This window comes from Lepidothrix coronata, unplaced genomic scaffold, assembly GCF_001604755.1.
Source record: "Lepidothrix coronata isolate B3197 unplaced genomic scaffold, Lepidothrix_coronata-1.0 Scaffold71, whole genome shotgun sequence".
NCBI classification, from domain to species: domain Eukaryota; kingdom Metazoa; phylum Chordata; class Aves; order Passeriformes; family Pipridae; genus Lepidothrix; species Lepidothrix coronata.
The window spans coordinates 698,212-713,134 of NW_016690251.1; the positions used below are offsets into that span (position 1 = coordinate 698,212).

Consider the following 14,923-nt stretch of genomic DNA (forward strand, 5'->3'; position numbering starts at 1 on the left):
TCATCATTCCTGGGGTTTTGTGGCATTGTGATCTCACCTGATCTTGTACAATGGACATAGACTTAACATTTCTGAAACAGATCTAGCTCATGGAGGAGATTATATCTGTTTTGCTGAAGTATTTTGGAGACTGCAGAGACATTAGGCATTAAACATAGAATCATAGAATCATTTGAGTTGAAAGGGTCCTTTTAAAGGTCATCCAGTCCAACTATCTTGATTGAAACCAAAATGTCTGTTTATTGTCTAATATTGTCTCTTCTGTGCAGAAACCTTTGGCTGTCCAGCAGAAATTACTGCTGGTTGTGCTGCCACTGCCCTTTGAGGGAATTGTAGTCCAACAGCCATGAGTTCCCATGTTATTCCCTACATCAGGGTCCCGGGCTGGCCCTCACTCCCAGAAAATACCATGCTACTTAGTTCCTGGTCTAGATCGCCTCTCCTTGGCAATGCCACTTCATGAGGTGGGTTTTCTCTTGCTTCCAAGAATTTGCTTCACCTGTCTCAGCTGTCAGTCACAGACATGACCATCAACCCCATGCCCATTCTAGGGGAAGCCAAGCTCCCTCTTTCCGTGCTGGCTGCAGGTACTTGGTGTCTTACCCAACTGGGCCTTTAAGACCACAGAAATTCAGTCCTGCAGAGGCTGGAAAAGTGTGCAGGGAGGACTCTACACAGTCAGCCAGAGGAAAGCTGGAGCCTGGAAGTCAGAGCTATACAAGGCATAGCTACATTCTGATTTCTTTACCCCTGAAGTGGAATATGGGTTACCACCAAGGGCACCTATGAATTGGCCCTGTTCTGGTCTCTAGAATTTGTCCTGATTCAGAGGAACTTGAGCAAATTCCCCAGTGACTTGCAGAAGGGAGAGGAAGAGAGGCCGTGTGCTCCTCTCTGTCCATGTGCCACTTCCTGCCTGTGCAAGGGGCTCTCTTGGCTGTGGGGTTGGGTAGCTGGGTCAGACACTGACCCTCTGGGGAATATCCTCCCATGTTTCCTCCTGGGGAAAACAAGGGGCAGGAGGTTGACTGGCAGAAGTAACTATGACTCCAAACTGCCAACTGTTTGGGGTCAGAACTCATCAGCCAGCCTGCACCAAGTCCCACATTTCAAGTTTTAAATGACAGGTTGTTTTCATTTTCAGCTTTGTCCCTTCTGGGTCTTTTTTTACAGATTTTCTCTGCAACCCTGTGAACTAGAAACCGACTTTTGGCCTGAAGCTTTCTCATGATGCCTGGAGCTGAGGCTCAAGAAGGCAGCGGTGTGTACAGTGATCCTCCTCAGTCATGAAAACTGAGGCCCATGCCTGTTCTGATGTATATGTTACTGCTGGACTCTTACTGTGGAATGGTAAGGACTGACCCAAAAAGAGCAAGAGGACATGTCTCTGAATTAATAGTACAATACAAACCAGATGCTGGGAGGACAGGGAGATGCTGCTTTTACAGAATGGTGGGTGTATTGAATGCTGAGCTTTGTGAAGGGCTAGAGGTAGCAGGTAGAAGCATAACACAGCAAGGAAGAGCCTTGGTCTCTCCTCACGTTTTCTTTGGGCATCTTTCAATCTGATATATAACACAGAGGGCCAGACTCCTGCCAAAGTCTATAGGGATCTTTCATTTGGGTTTGGTTAGGGATGAGTCTGTAATGTTCTTGGATATACTCAAAGCAAGGAACTCCTCCTGAGCAAGACCAGAAATGGGGAAAAGGTCACTCCTGCTGTGACTTTACCTCCCACCTTTGCCATGAGCACTCTCTGCATGTACCCAGTCAAACCCCAGATCATTTCTATAAAGTCACAGCTAAGAGCTGGAGCAGAGGAGGCTCCTCACAGTTGCACTGTGGGAAGCAAGGGGCTTTGGGGTTATCTCCCAGTTTCTGCAGTAAACATCTGCCGCCCGTGAGGGCATACCAATTAATTGGAAAAAATCCCTGAGTTAATTTCCTTTTCAGCCTGCTGTAGTGTAGGGGCCTAGGTACACAGACCTAATTTAATTCAATTAGAACAATAATAATAGAGAAATTAACTTTTCCATTATCCATGCCATGAATATTGGCACCACCAAGCATCTTTGAAGAGGGAAAGAGATAGTCTAGTCTCTCTCCTGAGCTGACACTTGTGGGCACTCCTAAAGCTGCTCCCACTGCTCATAGTTTCAAGGGTTCCTCAGCATATGGATACAGTACCTCTGAGGTGGCAAGGCAGAGCACAGTGCAAAGGGTTTGGGGTGGAAAGCAAATACCACCAGCCCCACATTCTTCTGAAAGAAGTTGATAACCACTAAAACCCTGGATTTGAAACCCCTGAGCTTTGCAGACTTTCTAGAAGTGCTGCTGACTGTAGCAAGGACTGGTTGCATGAAAGCAATGTGGCCTGGACACATCTTGGTGCTTGCAGATTGGGACTGGTGCAGATGTCTGGGTTATGGCACTAACACAAACAAGAACACCTTGCTACAAAGCATGTGGGGAAGAGAAGCAGATCCTCATCACAGTGCCCTCATGTATGACACAGCTTTGTACATCCTAAGGCAGAGTTGGGATCTGAGGCAAGAAAAGGAATGACTTCCCACATTGGACATTACACATGCCACAGGATTATTTTCCAGAGGGAGGTGGTTCTAAAATAAGAGATAACAACTTAACCCCCCATGTACTTCTATGAAACTAAAAGTACTGAACATTTGCACACAGCTGCCATGGTTAAGAGGTGCTCTCAGGGGGCTGGATGGGGGCCAGCAGACAGGTCGTATGAGAGCACATTTCTTCCTCACTGTCTTTCATACTATCAGTAAGTGAAATAAGAGGGTGCTTTACCTTCGTGTTTGTTTGTGTCCATGGCTGCTATAGGGTGTGCGTCCTCGCAGGGACTCCTGTCCTCACTCTGGAGGGCTCTGGCTGGTCACTGGGAACATCCCATGGCTTAGAGCTGCCCACATATGAGCCCTGCGGTGGGTCAGCTGATCTGAACCCTGAGTGCAGAAAGATGCAAAAAGGGTTTATTGAGCAAAGATGCTCGAAGTTCAGAAAACAGAGGAAGGAGGAGGGATTTGAGAGGGAATGGAGCATCCTAAAGGTCTCTTTGGGTTCACAGTGCCTCCACAGACATAGTGGGTGCTGGTACAGACACTTCCCTCCCAGCCCAGGGCCAGTTGTGCTTACATGCACAGGTGACTAAGAAGTACTATGTAATCCCACAGAGACTATTTGCTCAGCAAGATACTTCTTATATGAACACTGAATCAAAATATGATGTAGTTTGAACAGCACATGAACAACTTGCATGAGTGCTCTGCATCAAAGAACCAACCTTTTCCTATGCAACTAATCACCCAAAATGTCTTTCAGACCTGTGTTTGGGTCACTGAGAATATTGCCTTCAGAATGCTTCTACACAATTCTGCCAGCACTTTAGGAGGCACTTATACTGCCTTGCCTGCTTTCTCTGTTTGTTGTCTCTCTGACTTGGAGACATAGGAGTGCTGTAAGGCACCCCAAAGTGTAGAGATGTAGCATTTCCAGGAACCAGGGACAACAGAGCATGATGCCATGCCCGAGCCACTCCCTTGGCAAAGCGTCTCATCAGTCTGGTATTGGGGTTAGGACATGTAGAACAGTCTTAAGATAATGCCTGCTTAATGACATGGACAGAGACACAGAAAAATGGATTGCACCAGCTCTTATCAGCATGGGCCCTGCCCCACATCCACACTTCCCCTCCCCAGGATTTAATTCAAGTCTACTTCTGTCCAACCTTACTAGTAAACTAGATTTAGGACTCTAGAATAACCTCCTACCTCCATTCCTGTTGGATATGGATATGCTGGAGACTGATGTGAGTCATCATTAGCTTTGCTAATGGGACTGGAGTGGCCAGTGTAATTATGGTACAGAGCTCTGCTGACTCAGCTCTGCCAAGAGGACTGTGGTGATTCAGAGAAATCTGGGATGATGTTTTCAGGGAAGGAGGCACAGAGAAAGGCACATAGCATTACATAGATGGGAGATGTGCAAAATATGCAAGAACCCTAGATGGCTATAGGAAATCAGGGCAGAAGCAGTTGCTTCTGGAGCAGTCAGCAGTGTAGCTTGGGGGTCCCACACTTTCAACCTGAGAGCTTTTGAGTGTGGAATTCCCAGGGGAGGAACATGGTGACAGTGCCCATCCGACCTCTTGCTGAGGGTATGATGTGGACTGAAAGGCTTCTAGCCCAGTGCTGGAGGAAACTGGGGTTGAGCATCTTCTTAAGATTGAGGGTTAATGAAAGGATAAATTTATTTGTAAGAGAGCTGCTTATGAGATCACTTGCTAAGAAGACCCGCTGACATATCAGGACAGAGGATCTTTTGGTGAGGCAGGTGGAAAAACTGAGCAAAGATGGAGGGACCATTGATGAGGGCTAACCCCAAAGCTAGACCAGGTTGCTCAGGGCCACATCTAGTCAAGATCTGAGTATGTCCCAGGCTAGAGGATTCTCAGCCTTTCTGGGCCTTTCCCAGGGCTGCACTGCTCCCATGAGGAAGACTTTTTTCCTTACGGCCAATCAAGCTTTCCGTTGTTGGAGCTTGTGCCCCTGGCCATTTATCCTTTCTTTCATTGTGTCAGTGAGAAGAGCCTGACTGACTGGACTGGTGGTCCCTGTTAAGTAGTTGCAGGTGGCTGTAGAACTCCTTCAGCCTTCCCTTCCCCAAGCTAGACAAACACAATTCGCTCAGCCTCTCTGTGCTCCTGTGCTCCAGCCCTCTTCAGCAGAAAAAGTTATTTCTTTTTCTGATAGGTATTGCAGAGAATGGCAAAAATGTTATTTGCTTCCAAAACACATAAAAACTGAGTTGTTTTTGAAGTAGTTAAACCTCCTCTTGTAGTTTTGTTAAGTTTGTGTCTCTCAGTGAAACAGACCTTTAAATTCAACTTCAGTAGCAGCTTGTTGTGTAGCAAAGTTGTTAAAACTTTGCTCCCAATTTAAACTAGTCAGCGCCATGAGGCTGAGGCTCTTGTTATTAGGCTGTTGAACTGGGACTAGTGTGTTTAACAGAGAACTGGTTTCAAAATTCAGAATTGTTTTTGCAATGTTGGGAGAAAAGGAACAAAAGGAAAGACAAAACAGATATGAAAGAAACATGAACTTCCTCCGTTTTCACTGAAAACAATGAAAACAGCTTTTTGCTGGAAATTCATTAATTTTTTTCTCTTCAGCACATTTTTACCCATTCTGCTATTAATATTTTACCATGCCAGTTATAGCAATATAACAGTATATAATTGTTAACTATTAATAATTAATAATAACAATAATAATAAGCAAACATCAATTAGTATAATTAGTATGAAATTAGTTGTATTAATATACCATGAAATACACTAAGTGCACAGCCTGTCTTAAAGATTTTATAATTTTATTACCCACTTGCTGAATTATTATGGGGATCACTAAGTTTCCAGTGACAATGTGACATTTATACCTCTGGCCTTCACAGGTCAGGATGACCATACCCTGCCAGACCCGAGAACACTGGGGGCATGCAAAAATGAGAGCATCTCATTTGTACTGCTGCACAGCCTTAAATGGGGGAGTCAAGGGACTGTAATGCATGAGCAAACAACCTATGAACAGGTTGCAATGGCAGGCATCCAGAATTAAAGGCATCCAAAAGCCAGAATTAAAGCATAATTCCGTTCCACCAAGTGCTCTCTACTTCCACTCTTAGACCAGCTCCCTTAAGATACATGTGTCTCTGTCCCACTGTGGCCCAGCACATCACCAGGCCTATGGCATCAGTCTCACAGGTGGTGACTGAGAGTGAAGGATGCATCTGTGGCACACTCCCTAACACATGGACACCTGCAGTTGTCATGGGAGGTGATGCCCCTGAGAGGAGAAGCTCATGGGAGGGCATTCACCCCTCTGCTATGCTACAGATAATAACATGAAATGTCTTGGGTCCAGTACAGAGGAAGAGGTTTGTCTGATATGAAAAAACCTACATGAGATTTAAATAAGAGAGAAGTAATACTTGTAGAAGAATCTTCATATGAGTATGTGTCATTGCCTAATTACTTATGTTCTGTTCTCATACACTTTCAACTCAGGGCCACACAGGGCTGGTGTAGCCCTTTGGCATTGATCTTGTCTCTCAGGTTGTTAAAATTCTGTGGGTTCCTGGTATCAGAAGTAAGTTTTTCCTTATAGAGGGAACTCAAAACAATACCTGTACAGCATGAAGGTTTAACTCAGGAGCTTCCCCATTACACTTGTACAGACAAGGACAATGTTTAAGCACAGTCTGTGTCCTCTGTGGAGCTCAGGAGTGAGGCTTTGAAACTGGGACACCGGGGATGCCACCATCCTCTCCTGCTCCAGGCATACCAGGAGCTCTGCTATATGACTGCACTGCAAAGTAGGTTGACCTTGGTTAAGTGGGTCCAGAAAATCTTACCTGTTTTACCAGAGTAACTGTCTTTGTGTGTCCTCTACTTGCAGCCTGCAATTTCCAGAATCACCCCTTAGTTCTTTGTTACATTAAATAATAGCATTACATTGTCTATTTTCCAGCATTTAGGGCTCACTGCTGGGCTCTGTGAATATGTATATATTGCCTCTTTCTGCCTGGTTCTTCTGAACTGCTTAATATAAAGAGCAAAACTAATCAGTCCTTCCTCATCACTAACACAAACAGGACATGAACCTCTCCACGGTTTGAAGTGAATGCTTGTCCTCTGTTCCCTCTGACTGCTGGGTGGGGAAGCTGTTAACACTGTCCTCACCACTGACCAGGGTTTTGGTCAGCCTGAGCTGCCTGAACAGTGTCTGGCTTGTGCCTAAAGGGTGCAAAAAGAGGTTGAAAAATAGGGTTGACATTTGGCCCTAAGACCCTGGATGTGGGCTGCTTGGTCAAATCCTGCCTCTGCTGGCACTGGATAAGTCCTAAGCTCACAGCAGAGTCCAGGTGAGCCTTGCATGGCTCTAGTTCAACTTCCTGCTCAAATCAAGACTAATGTCAAACTAGATCATGTTCCTCAGGACTCTGTCCAGCTGGATATTTCTTCAGCTGGAGTCTTCACAGTCGCTCTAGGCCTTCCAGTACCCTGAGGAAGAATACTTTCCTTTACATCCAGTTGGGGTTTCCCTTAGCTGTAGCTTGTGCCCATTGCCTTTCACTGTGCACCTCTGGGAGGATTCTGGACTCCATCTGTTTTACAGCCCCTTTGAGGCAGTTAAAAGCTGGGGAGGATTTCCCCCTCCATCTTTTTGTCTCAGTACTAACCAAGTCCCACACCATTAATCCCTTCCTATATGCACATACATGAATGCATGTGCACATCAGCAGCAAGTACAAGCCCTCCATGAAGCTGCTTTCCTAAACCACGACCAGACCTCCACTCATGGCAAATCCAAAGTTTGCCTGATATGCCAGCCCACCACAAGGGTAGTTCCCTCATCAACAAGATGTTATTGTTCCTCTGCAAGCTCCCCACTGGACAGGCTCAACACCCAGTCACATGAAGCCATCAGCAGACTGTCTTGGCCTGCAATTCAATCCCATGGTCCCCTGCTTTAGGGACAAGAAATGGCAAAGACGTGGTTATTTCTTCAGAGTAGAGCATTAAAACTCATTTACATTCTTGCAGCTTCTATCAAGCCAGAATAACATCTTCAGAGCAAAGCTCAGAGAATAATTTCAAGATGTTAAAACCACCACATTCCTCCATCATGGCAAAAGGATGTATTTTCCCCTTTTGTTTTTATCTTCCCTCCAGCAGCCAAATCTGCTGAGCCTAAGAACCAAAGCTGAGTGCCACCTCTGCTGTTGGTGATTGCCATGCTGGCCGCTGGTGACCAGCAAAGAACCCTGCCCTGGTGCCTTGCACAGGCAGCTGGTGCTGCAGCCCCTCCCGCCAAGCAGAGCAGGCAACCAGTGAGCACTAACAGAGCCTGAGCCAGCACCCACTTCCCATGAGATCCCCAAGGAAGAAGGAGGGATGGGGAGGTCCCAGTGAGTTGCCTTCTTTAGCTATCCCCCAGGCACAGGGTTGAAGGCTGGAGTGACAAGGCTGGAGCGACGTGCTGCTGAGGCAACACAGGGGTGGGTTTTTTGCACAAAGCTGTGTGTGGTGGAGAGAGGGGAGGCAGGTCCTGCAGCCTGCACTGCATTTATGTGACCATGCTCACCCTTCCAGTGCTCCCCCCACACGGAAACAATCAGCTGTGCAGAGGATCATGTATTAAAAAGACGGACAGACAACACCAAGCATCAGCATGCAAGCAGGTAAAGTTCAGTAAAGCATTTACAGCCTAGCCTTGGTGGACAACAGCTACTATTTGGCTTTCTGAGCCATTCTGCTTCTTAGGAAATCATGACATGGGCAACAGTGCAGGGAAATCCATATGCACTTTTGCTACTTCAGTTGTTAAGCATCCACTGTTTCCCTAAATAAATGTTTGGGATCTTCCTGGTGACTGTCTCAGTCCTGCTGGCTGAAATTGCTGCTGTTTTAAATATCCCACTTGGAAAGCAACCCCCTGTCCTCAAAAGAGAACAAAAAAACCCCATTATTTCCTCTCATCACTCTTGCGTTTTGTCTCCAGCTAACTCTAATGTGGTTGTCATTCAAATACTTCAATTCAGCACAATACTTCAATTTAGCTCTTAGATGGTGAGAGCAAAAAAAAGGTCTTTTTAACTGACATTTTAGAGACCTCACTATAAATGCAGCCTCACAAAATTGTCCTGCACACTAAGGAGCTCCATCTCCACACAGAGTTTTAGAAGAAATCAGCTGAAAATAACTGTAGGCATTGAAGATGCAAAGTACTTTAAATACTTTAAGTCCTTTATGTGCTGCACACACGATATCAAATTGTTACAACTCTTGCTTTTTCCAGTAATATGAAAAATGGTATAATTAATCCCACTCTTCATCCCATTCCGAGTACATTTTAAACTTACCCCAGGCTAGCTGAAGATCCTTCAGCACCGGCGGTTGCTAGAGTTGGGAATTAGCACTGTGCAAGACAGGAGAGAGAGTAGAGCAATGGTGGCTCCCAGGATGGGACTGTCACATGCTAATCACTGATTTGAAACGCTAGCATAACAAATGCCTTCTAATTATATAATCTTCAGGTCACATCCTCGCATGCCCATGTAAAAATCAGGACTGTGCACTTGGAAGAAGATGATACAGATTTTCTTCCTTTTTAATTAGAATTGCCCACTGCTGCAGAGGGAGGGTGAGAAGCCCTGTGAAGTGACGGCAGAGGGGGCCATGTGGTGAGAGCCAGGTGCTGATGTGGTCTGTGCTACTTTGCCAAGCTCAGAGGATCTTAAGTACCTTCTGTAGCACCCAAACAAGACAACTTCCCGTTGACGGGGACAGGGAAATGGGACCAGCTCCTCCCTACTTTCTCTGACACCATCTCTTACCAGGCATGGCCTCGCTAGGGATGCTAGGGCCAAGAGGGCTCAGGGGCCAAGAGCAAGATTGCCAAAGTAGCCAGGGCAGGGGAGCAGGAATCACCAGCACTTGAGTATTTTCTGTTTCTTGTTAGATCATGACAAATTTTCTTTGAGTAAAAACAAATTAGGTCTTGGAGGGTGGGGAGCAACAGCCCTCCACACCTGCTCCATTTCTTCACTTAGGAGGATCAGCCCTTTACTGGAGGGCTTTTTGCTCCAAAGAGCATCAAGAAAGCATGTGGAGAATGCAAGTAATCCAAGGCCAGGTGTCAGGGAAATGTGTCAAGGAAAAGTTTGAGCCAGTCCAGTGAGCTGCTCTGAAGGGTAAGAACATGGAGACATAAAGGAGGAGGCACAGTAACAAAGGGCAAAGTAATGTCTCCCTGAAAGACAAAGATCTACTTCAAATATACCCTTCAGGCAGAAAACCTGAAATGTAAAACTGCACAGACTAAATCAGTATAATTGCTGTGCAGCACAGATAAATGTGGAGCCTTAGCAAATGAGCTGAAAGGACAAGCTCCTAAATTAACAGAAGCTCTGTGGAAGACGCTGCTACCTCTGAAGTCAAGGACTAGGGACAGAGGACACAGTATTTCTTTTTTTGGAGCTGGCTATTTCAGAAGCAAAACACAACAAAATTGAACAAAATAAAATTATAATTCTGAAGGAGTTTGCCAGAAAGTGCATTTTTGTTGAGTCAAAGATACCCATGAATTCAACAAACAGTTCAAGCTAGGAAGGGTTTGTTTTTTAATAAATAAGAACATTTAGATGAATCTATGAACAAAACATTTCAAATATGGATTTTCTTACAGGCAGTTTAAGAAGAAGGGCTGTAAGACATTATATTGCCAAGTGATCCATGAGCTGCTTTGTTTCAGATGGCCCAGTATGTCTATTTGCTGATAATGTGCTGGTTTTTCATTTTGCTAATAAACCACAGGGCCCAAGATGTTTCTGAATCCTAGCAAAATTAGCTGTGTATTTGTGCTGGTTTAAGAGTTAACCAGCAGGGGAAATGAACCCAACTCAAAGGAGAGATTATAAGTCAGAATAACAATTTATTAAAATAATACAGTAAGTACAATCATACAAACAAACAATTGGTCTTAACCCACAAAACCCAAATGTATAACCCAGTACCTTGGGGCATGAACAAAGTGGTGTTCCTTGGGCCCCGCTTGAGTCCAAAGTAAAGGGAGAGGGGAAAAAAAACCTGCTGGTGGGAGAGCTGTTGCAGTCTGGTCAGAAGTGGTGATTGCAGTCCAGCTGAGGTTGAGAGCGATGAGATGCAGTCTTCCTCTGGATCCCACGAGTGGTTAAAAATGTTCCAAGACTCCAAGATTATACATCCTCCAGTTCAGGCAGGAATGCTCAATACTTCCCTCAGGGCGGGGAGTTCCACAAAGGGTGTGAGGACAGGGGGCACCCTCCTATCTCACAGGCCTCTTAACACCTAGTTTATAGCCTGAGGAGTCAGGCTCTTATGGGCAGAGGGTGTGAATAGTCTATTGACAACAGTTTCTGGGAAATGGCATGGAAGGCTATAGAATACACAGTTTTGGGTTACACCCATACCATGATGAACTGGTCTCAGTTGTCCTAACTAGGACAGTATTTAAAGGCACATCTGAAGGAACAGCACTTGTACATTGTGTCTTCAAATGGAGGCAAGGAGTGGTATTTACTAAAACTCCATTAAATATCTGGCAAGCAAAGACTCAACACGTTTTTTCCTGACAGTACTGGTATATTGTGTTTTGTTTGTTTTTTTTTAACTAGAAAGCAGCTTTTCTCTTTTATAAAGCAAAGTACTTAGGTTCATAGTGTAGAGACATTGATGACCAAATGCAAACAAAAACGCAAATAGATTTTTCTACTTAGATTGCTTAAGACTTTCCAATAGGAAATTCCAGTCACCAACTGCTGCACTTATGAATTCACCCTACCCAACTTCATTTCTTTAAAGACTTAAAGAGACTTCAGTTGATCAGTCTGAAAAGAAAATAATTTTATCTGCTATTAGCGTGCATGCTCAGAGGTAATTCTTAATTAAGACATGAAGAAATCAATGCCTGTTGAAAACTTGTCACAGCTGTTGAGCCCAGAGAGTTGCCTTTAACCCGTGTTGCTGTCTGTACCAAACAGCTGCATTTTCAACTTCTGCTTCAGTCCCACTGCTGCCGAGCCATGAAATGTGCCACTCCACTCCATTTTCATCTTAAAATTCTCCTTCACCTTCCTTACTGTATTGACAGAAATCCAGCCTGTTGAGAATGCAGTCTCTTGCTCTGGCAGCTGATGTGGCCAGGAATCAGAAGCTTCCCAGTGTAGTGTAAGTACCTGCCTTAACTTTCTCCAACATTGTAGCCTGTAAAAGTTTTGACCTACAAAGCATGCTGGTTATTCATCCAAGGAACATATTCCCTTCTTTGCAAAACTGGATGTGTACTAATGTCTTCTCAGCATGCATCCTCTGCAGGAAAAAGCAGTCATGATTTGAAGTTAACAGGGATTAAGTCCTATTAAGTTTATCCTGACTTTGATGTATGGCTGATGTATGCAGCCAGTTACTGTATGATCTTCCTGTAAAAATCCATCCTTTCATGCTCTTCCCATCCTGCTATGCAGTGTTTTGGTAAGGTGCAAGGATTTACAGCCTCCTGTGGGGAAAAAGGTAACTGCCATGTGATGTCAGTCCTCACAAACCACATATTTCTGCTGATCTTTGGAAGCTGTGATCAAGCTCATCATTATACCTGGAAAACTGGTATAAAGCAGAATTGTCTATGCATCATCATCCCTTGCAAGTGAGGGGAAAATAACTTTAAAAATCAATTACTGGAGTCTTGTTTACCTTAAAAAATGAAGGCATCTGGTAGTTGCAACAAGTTGTTGTGGTTCTCTCATGAAAGCCACAGTGAACTGGTGAATTGGCACCTATCTTGTGTAAGTGGAAAGTAGCAATCCTGAAACTTGGCAAAATAGTTTGCAATAGTTTGAGCTGTCAGGGACTCGTGTTTGTGACACGTATTAACAGTCACAAACCAGTGTCAAAAGGAGAAGTTTTCATTCCCCGGTGAAAACAGAAGGGGCTGGCAAAGATTGGATCTCTGTTACCAAGGGCGTGCCTACGTCAGCATTTTAGTTACTTGACATCAGAAGTTCAAATCAGAACCAGATGGTTTTCTCTACAGATCAACTACTAGTGACAAGCACTGTGCTGGCCTCTCACAGGAGAGTACTGGTATCACCCTAAGATTTTTGAGAGAAAATGCCTGTGAAGCTCCATGTGTGATCTACTGCTGAAGTGATGAGTACTCACAGATTTAAGTTCACACAGAATCCATATCTGTCATCTAATACATAAGGAAAAGACAGACACTCTGTAGCAGATTTTAACATGCCATTTTAATAGAGGTATAAATTAACTCAATATGTTCTAAAGTATTGAAATAAATTTTTCCCCCAAACATTAGAGTTTGCCATACAAGTTTCTATTTTGTATCCAGTTACATTCTATAACACATATCTCATTTAGAGTTTGACACCTTAAAAAAAGAATTGGTCATCATGCTAGTACTATTGTGACTATTATTTTTGGTCAGGAGGGTAAGACGGAGCTTTGTTGGGGGTTTTTTTGAGAAAAGGCCAAATATTAACAAATACATATTTTAGATTTATTTCAGATACTGGACTGGGGGAAGTACTTAAAGAAAAGTTAAACTTAAATCTAGCAAATTTGACAGGCAGACAATGCAAACAGCTTGAAACAACAGCTCTCAAAGAGGTCTGAACTGTTCTATTTCTTTGAACTCTACCTGAGCCCAGAGACCTGGTAATAAAAAGTGGGTGGGTGAAATAGCCAACTTGAAAACTCGTGACTGGAAATGAAATACATACTTTGGACTGATCTCATGAAATGGACACAACTGGGATAAGCAATCTCAGGTACCCAGTGCAAGTTTCACTGGTAGCAAAAGAAACCTACTCCTACGTGGGGTGAATTTTATTTGGACATTACAACTTATAAAATCAAAACTAATAGAAAAGTTTACACAACTCTTCCATTTCAAACATACTTGTTTTCATTGAACAGACCAAGGTACTTTGCTCCATTTGGAAATTTGCAGGTTGCAGCCCTGTGAAACGTCTGAATTCCCCTTTGTAAACTGCTCCAGAAGGATGTTCTAGCCTTCCAGCACCATTAATCTGCATTTGAGAGATGAAGAAAATGGTTAATATTTATGCTTACATTATTATTTCCTTTCATTACAATTTCCATTCCCACTGCTGCCTTGGAGTCTGCTATCACACTCAGATATGATAAAGCAGGGGAAAGTGACTATGACAGATATACCTGTTTCTGCTTTTACAAGGAATTTAGGTAAGAGCTTAGAAGTTTGGGGCTGGCCATAGTGTCCAATAAACCCCTCCTCTGCTGGTAGTCTCATGGGATTTTAACAATCTATGCAGCATGGAACTGCATATAACTCCTTTACCCTGACAGACTGAGGGGTTAATTAAATTTTTCAGAATTTCTTTCTGTGAATCAAGGCAGAGCAAACCTTTCATTTGTCAGCCTAGGCCACTAAGCCATGCCTGGGGATTTGAATCTGTGCTGTGAAGCACTTCTATGCCATAATCTTAATTCTCACCGTTGCACCAATATTTTCATGAGAGACTGAAAAAAAGGCCAGACTAGATCCAGTAAAGTCACAGACCACTATTTGTATCATTTCAAGGACTGTTTCCTCTACAGTGTCAACAAAATAAGCAATTTTCCTATTCTTCCTCAGTAATTCCTGGGGAACTGAGTAACCAAGGGCAGCCACACAACAGTGTAGCTGTTGATGACTAGAGCTCCCATTTCCTTGTGGGATATGTGTGTGGTGTATATACACACGCAGGAGAGCCCACTCTGCATGCACAGCCCATTCAGGCAGGGCTTTCACAGTGGGTGTATGTGTTGGGCACCACCAACACCACACTGCTGAGATGTTTCATTGGGACCTGTCTCCCAGCAATGACTGGTGTGTTTGCAGGAGCCTCGGGAGGCTGGAGGACACCTGAAGACTCCAGATGTGTCAAGTCTTCAGACTGGGCTGTGACAAGATGCCCAGGTGGAAAAAGAGCCTGCAGCATTCATTTGATCCTTTTTGGGTTATGACTTTCCTTTTTGTGCCTTTTTAAGGGTGGATATACTGATATTCCAAACACAGAGGAAGTTTAAAATGAAGGAATACTTAAAACTACTTTGTCGTTTTTCCAGCTGCTGACATACATAGTTGCATTGGCCCCATTGTGAGGCATCGAGGACATACTCAGGTGTCCTTTTGCAGTTCCCCTCTAGAAAACAAGAGTGATGGAAGACAAGTATTTTCACTTCAAAACAGAGAGCATCTGAGAGGCAAAAACCCAGGAGATCATGCAATGCATTTCTTCTGTTGCACAGGGCTGTTTC

General features: G+C 44.1%; 2 protein-coding genes and 1 long non-coding RNA gene across 8 annotated transcripts in view; 1 reads left to right on the plus strand and 2 right to left on the minus strand.

The window, feature by feature from the left end:
- Positions 1-9,283, minus strand: part of ARHGEF33 (Rho guanine nucleotide exchange factor 33) — a 33,719-nt gene extending 24,436 nt beyond the window's left edge. For 3 of the 6 annotated variants that reach the window (XM_017818803.1, XM_017818799.1, XM_017818798.1), the window contains exon 1: positions 8,950-9,283. Coding sequence is in view for 1 of the 6 variants with exons in the window: in XM_017818797.1 (XP_017674286.1) it covers positions 2,818-2,839 (22 nt within the window). In the remaining 5 variants the exon portion in view is untranslated. Of the gene's footprint in view, positions 1-2,817; positions 2,973-8,949 lie in introns of those variants that run through there. The other 3 variants (XM_017818801.1, XM_017818797.1, XM_017818800.1) reach the window with 2 other exon arrangements.
- On the plus strand, positions 233-12,290 carry LOC108499211. Its single transcript, XR_001875463.1, has 3 exons — positions 233-464; positions 1,174-1,350; positions 11,718-12,290. It is a non-coding gene; the product is annotated as an uncharacterized LOC108499211 (long non-coding RNA).
- A 97-nt stretch (positions 12,291-12,387) lies between these two features.
- Positions 12,388-13,860, minus strand: MORN2 (MORN repeat containing 2). The gene is given in 2 exon segments (XM_017818806.1): positions 12,388-13,611; positions 13,614-13,860. Coding segments are annotated over 2 exon segments (144 nt in total). The 5' UTR covers positions 13,678-13,860; the 3' UTR covers positions 12,388-13,531.
- Between the last annotated feature and the right edge of the window lie 1,063 nt (positions 13,861-14,923).